At 47.4% G+C, this 6,271-nt stretch overlaps 1 protein-coding gene across 3 annotated transcripts in view; it reads left to right on the forward strand.

The window, feature by feature from the left end:
- GRK5 (G protein-coupled receptor kinase 5) overlaps nucleotides 1-4,669 on the forward strand; it is a 534,562-nt gene extending 529,893 nt beyond the window's left edge. For all 3 annotated transcript variants that reach the window (XM_088466452.1, XM_088466450.1, XM_088466453.1), the window contains 2 exons: nucleotides 330-461; nucleotides 3,269-4,669. In XM_088466452.1, coding sequence (XP_088322578.1) covers nucleotides 330-461; nucleotides 3,269-3,361 — 225 coding nt within the window. In that variant the 3' untranslated portion in view covers nucleotides 3,362-4,669. The remainder of the gene's footprint in view (nucleotides 1-329; nucleotides 462-3,268) is intronic.
- Nucleotides 4,670-6,271: the final 1,602 nt, after the last annotated feature.

Consider the following 6,271-nt stretch of genomic DNA (forward strand, 5'->3'; position numbering starts at 1 on the left):
GGAAATCCTTAAAACCTGGACTGTACGGTGCCTTGAGGTCAGAGTTTGGGAAACTCTAATCTAGGGCAATAGCTTTTGTCTGAGTATACTTGGAGCTTCCACAGCACAGGGGTTGAATTCTTATGTAAGAAGCATTTTTCAGTTTTTATTTTTTAATCTGCAGACAAACAATGAATTATGACCTCGTAAATGTACTTGAAGAGCTATTGGTGCACAATAAGGATACTGTCTGGAACAATTTGTGTAAGTGTCATTAGTAATATAGACTAATCTGTTGACGAATATGATATGTATTATGAATGACTGGAGGACCCTCTTCCTTCCTGCAGATGATAGAGACAGACTGTTTCAAAGAACTGAATCTTTTTGGCCCTAATGGAACGCTGTCCCCTGACTTAAACCGGAGTCACCCCCCTGAGCCCCCCAAGAAGAGTTTATTATATCGTATTTTTAAACGTCAGGTAAGAGAGCGGATGTGTAGTATGTTATGTATATATGTACTAGGTGGGATACGTAACAGGTGCCGTGTGATAACGCTGCTGTATGTCCATGGCCGGATTGCTGGTCATGTGGAATAATCTGTGAGGAAGTAATAAAGTGCAGGGACCTCATCCTTTAGTATATTTAGATGTTTAGCTGTCAAAATACAGAAAAAATGCAAAGTGCCCTCGTTCCAAAATGAAGAATACATGAGGCTCTTCTGTGTGTTGTCCGATCACCACCTGGAGATCCCCATATGGGAACGTTACCCGATATAGTTACTGTACCTCCAATAAAGTAATGTGGTCCTTACTGTGCCCTTTTTCCCCAATAAATGTGCCTCCTGATTCAATAAATCTAATATGTGACCCCCTGAATCAGAATCAATAAGTAGATGTTGTGCCGGGATCTGCTGGGTCATCTCTATGCTCGGTCTGTGGGCACTGACTTCGTACATCTGACCTGGGGGGCCGGGAGCTGCGGGGTCATCTCTATGCTCGGTCTGCGCTCACTGACTCCGCGCATCTGACCTGGGAGGCCGGGATCTGCGGGGTCATCTCTGTGCTCGGTCTGTGGTCACTGACTCCGTACATCTGACCTGGGGGGGGTGATGATCGCCAGAGATGTGTAGGTGACACCAATACTATGGGTTCTCAGAGAGACCCTCAACCCCTCTTTCTGTGTATTAGGGAGACCCCCAGCCCTTCTCTCCCTGTATTAGCGAAACCCGCAGCACCTCTCCCTGTATTAGTGAGACCCCCAGCACCTCTCCCTGTATTAGTGAGACCCCCAGTACCTCTCTCCCTGTATTAGCAAGACCCCCAGCACATCTCTCCCTGTATTAGCGAGACTCCCAGCCCCTCTCGCTGGATTAGTGAGACCCAAGCCCCTCTCTCCCTGTATTAGCGAGACCCCCAGAACCTCTCCTTGTATTAGCGACTCCTCCAGTACCTCTCTCCCTGTATTAGCGAGACCCCCAGTACCTCTCTCCCTGTATTAGCGAGACCCCCAGCCCCTCTCTCCCTGTATTAGCGAGACCCCCAGCCCCTCTCTCCCTGTATTAGCGAGACCCCCAGAACCTCTCTCCTTGTATTAGCGACTCCTCCAGTACCTCTCTCCCTGTATTAGCGAGACCCCCAGCCCCTCTCTCCCTGTATTAGCGAGACCCCCAGCCCCTCTCTCCCTGTATTAGCGAGACCCCCAGCCCCTCTCTCCCTGTATTAGCGAGACCTCCATCACCTCTCTCCCTGTATTAGCGAGACCTCCATCACCTCTCAGTGAGACCCCCAGCACCTCTCCCTGTATTATCAAGACCCCCAGACCCTCTCTCCCTGTATTAGCGAGACCGCCATCACCTCTCAGTGAGATCCCCAGTACCATTCTCCCGCATCAGCACCTTTTTTGCCCTATACACCCAGCTGTTCCCCTGCACAGTGAGCGGATTGGGAGGGTATTTTGGGGGCTGGAATATAAGGGCCATTTCGCTTTCCTCTCAGATCCAGTTTCTTAGAACGTTAGGGAAGTTTGTTATTAAACAAAGCTAAATACCGACCAGAAGCAGCAGGATGGGGCGTGACATTGGGGTCACTAGATAGACCCGGGAGAGATGTAATCTGGGCGTGACATTGGGGCCACTAGATAGACCCGGGAGAGATGTCATCTGGGCGTGACATTGGGGCCACTAGATACCCGGGAGAGATGTCATCTGGGCGTGACATTGGGGTCACTAGATAGACCCGGGAGAGATGTCATCTGGGCGTGATATTGGGGCCACTAGATACCCGGGAGAGATGTAATCTGGGCATGACATTGGGGCCACTAGATACCCGGGAGAGATGTCATCTGGGCGTGACATTGGGGCCACTAGATACCCGGGAAGAGATGTAATCTGGGCGTGACATTGGGGCCAATAGATAGACCCGGGAGAGATGTCATCTGGGCATGACATTGGGGCCACTAGATACCCGGGAGAGATGTAATCTGGGCATGACATTGGGGCCACTAGATACCCGGGAGAGATGTAATCTGGGCGTGACATTGAGGCCACTAGATACCCGGGAAGAGATGTAATCTGGGCATGACATTGGGGCCACTAGATACCCGGGAGAGATGTCATCTGGGCGTGACATTGGGGCCACTAGATAGACCCGGGAGAGATGTCATCTGGGCATGACATTGGGGCTACTAGATACCCGGGAGAGATGTAATCTGGGCATGACATTGGGGCCACTAGATACCCGGGAGAGATGTAATCTGGGCGTGACATTGGGGCCACTAGATACCCGGGAAGAGATGTAATCTGGGCGTGACATTGGGGCCACTAGATACCCGGGAGAGATGTCATCTGGGCGTGACATTGGGGCCACTAGATACCCGGGAGAGATGTCATCTGGGCGTGACATTGGGGCCACTAGATAGACCCGGGAGAGATGTCATCTGGGCATGACATTGGGGCTACTAGATACCCGGGAGAGATGTAATCTGGGCATGACATTGGGGCCACTAGATACCCGGGAGAGATGTAATCTGGGCGTGACATTGGGGCCACTAGATACCCGGGAAGAGATGTAATCTGGGCGTGACATTGGGGCCAATAGATAGACCCGGGAGAGATGTTATCTGGTTGGTGAGATGTTGTTTTATAGGTTTATCTGATTTATATGAAGAGAGATAAATTTAATCTGTTGTTCTGTGCGCAAGGAAAATGTCTTCACTACTAAGTTATATTTCCGCGATCTGACCAATATTTGTAATGAATGTTTTTGTTTTTTTGCTTCCGTCTCCCCAGCACCAAAACAACTCCAATAGCTCCCCAGCCACCAAGACCTCCGTAAACCACCACATCAACCACATCAGTTCCAACTCAACCGGGAGCAGTTAGTGAAGGAGGCCACTCACCGGCGAGGGAAACGCGGTCAGCTGTGGTGACCCCGCTCCGCGACTAGCAGCAAGAGAGAGGGGAGCCTTGCGCCTGACAGCGGCTTCCGGCAGAGGAAGCCTGCATATGGCGGTCAGGGGGGATTGGGGGAAGGGAGCCCTTTTTCTCTTCTCGCAGTGAAGCTTCACGGATGAGAGGCCTAAAATATTGGCTAAGGTGAGGGGGTATGTGGTCTCCCCCCTGCGACTGGCGTGATATACGAAATATGATACCTCCCGTGTTCACATGACTCTGCAATAGAACATTGCTACTTGCATGTAACAGGTAATACAATAGCGTCATACACAAGAGGAGGACTGATCCTACGTCACACACGCAGCCCTTCGGAGCCGCCCGGCGCCTCAGACTCCGCATAAACACTTCTACGCGAAACACTTTTTTTTAACACGAAAAAAAAGGTTTATTTTTTTTTGTAAATGATTTGTCTGTGATTCTATTTTTTAACATTTGTACCAACATTTTCCTGAACGGAGGGAGGGAACCGCATGCCTACTCTCCCCCCCTGGCACAGCAGCGCGGTGCTCAGTGACGGGCCATGTCTCCCAATATACATTGTAAAGGTATATATTTTTTCCATGCATTAGAAGATATCCATTTAAATGTATGTCTCATCGGCAATAACGACTCATGGCCCTATCACTGAGCTGGGAGAACGGCAAAATATTAATACGACGTCTACGTGTCCTCACGACGCACAGATCCATCACTTGGGATACAGCAGTCATTTACCCCAACAGCGGTTTATGAAGGAATCGGGACATCTGCAGCACCCAACGAACCTCTACAACCAGGAAGGAATATCCAACATGGAGGAAGCTGCATAGAGCTGGCTGTTCCCAAGAGCGCGCACTCGATGACTTCATTGGTGACTAGGAGCAGTCGGTGCAGGATTTATACTGGAGACCTTTGTTATATGTACCCCTGATTAAATCTATGTTTTTTAAAGAAAGAAACTATGAAAATATTCCAACGTTACTGGCGTCACCGACACTGAGACAATCATATCCCAACGTTATTTTTATTTATCAATATTCATTTACATAGTGCCGGTGTGCTGCGCCATACTTACACAGGAAGCGTTACAGTATACAGCTACCACTGGTCTGTTTCTAGGCTCTGTATAGACTTTGGGATGGGAACGCCCATCATACATATTTTTTAGGGTGTTTATTTTTGAATAAACAAATATCGTTACTTGCCTTACTGTATATTCCCAGCCCTTAGTAAACAATTTGAAATAAGCAGAACCGTGTCCTGTGACTACTCGTGTGTCTGCTCTGGGCACCTTAATGTGAGAGGATGGGAATATATCTAACGGTATATAATGAACCTTGGCGTAATTAGAAAAGCCCTATGTAACCCGATAGTACAGTGATGACAGTAATCAGCAGAGTATCTGTAACATTAGCCCTATGTAACCCGATAGTATAGCGATGACAGTAATCGGCAGAGTATCTGTAACATTAGCCCTATGTAACCCGATAGTACAGTGATGACAGTAATCAGCAGAGTATCTGTAACATTAGCCCTATGTAACCTGATAGTACAACGGTGACAGTAATCAGCAGAGTATCTGTAACATTAGCCCTATGTAACCTGATAGTACAACGGTGACAGTAATCAGCAGAGTATCTGTAACATTAGCCCTATGTAACCTGATAGTACAGTGATGACAGTAATCAGCAGAGTATCTGTAACATTAGCCCTATGTAACCCGATAGTACAGCGGTGACAGCAATCAGCAGAGTATCTGTAACATTAGCCCTATGTAACCTGATAGTATAGCGATGACAGTAATCGGCAGAGTATCTGTAACATTAGCCCTATGTAACCTGATAGTACAGCGATGACAGCAATCAGCAGAGTATCTGTAACATTAGCCCTATGTAACCTGATAGTACAGCGATGACAGCAATCAGCAGAGTATCTGTAACATTAGCCCTATGTAACCTGATAGTATAGCGATGACAGTAATCGGCAGAGTATCTGTAACATTAGCCCTATGTAACCCGATAGTACAGCGGTGACAGTAATCGGCAGAGTATCTGTAACATTAGAAAAGCCCTATGTAACCCGATAGTACAGTGATGACAGTAATCAGCAGAGTATCTGTAACATTAGCCCTATGTAACCCGATAGTATAGCGATGACAGTAATCGGCAGAGTATCTGTAACATTAGAAAAGCCCTATGTAACCCGATAGTACAGCGGTGACAGTAATCGGCAGAGTATCTGTAACATTAGAAAAGCCCTATGTAACCCGATAGTATAGCGATGACAGCAATCAGTAGAGTATCTGTAACATTAGCCCTATGTAACCCGATAGTACAGCGGTGACAGCAATCGGCAGAGTATCTGTAACATTAGAAAAGCCCTATGTAACCCGATAGTATAGCGATGACAGCAATCAGCAGAGTATCTGTAACATTAGCCCTATGTAACCCGATAGTACAGCGGTGACAGCAATCAGCAGAGTATCTGTAACATTAGAAAAGCCCTATGTAACCTGATAGTACAGTGATGACAGTAATCGGCAGAGTATCTGTAACATTAGCCCTATGTAACCCGATAGTATAGCGATGACAGTAATCGGCAGAGTATATGTAACATTAGAAAAGCCCTATGTAACCCGATAGTACAGCGATGACAGCAATCGGCAGAGTATCTGTAACATTAGCCCTATGTAACCCGATAGTACAGCGATGACAGCAATCAGCAGAGTATCTGTAACATTAGAAAAGCCCTATGTAACCTGATAGTACAGCGATGACAGCAATCGGCAGAGTATCTGTAACATTAGAAAAGCCCTATGTAACCCGATAGTATAGCGATGACAGCAATCAGTAGAGTATC

This window comes from Taudactylus pleione, unplaced genomic scaffold (assembly GCF_031769625.1).
Source record: "Taudactylus pleione unplaced genomic scaffold, aTauple2 ptg003137l, whole genome shotgun sequence".
NCBI lineage: Eukaryota > Metazoa > Chordata > Amphibia > Anura > Myobatrachidae > Taudactylus > Taudactylus pleione.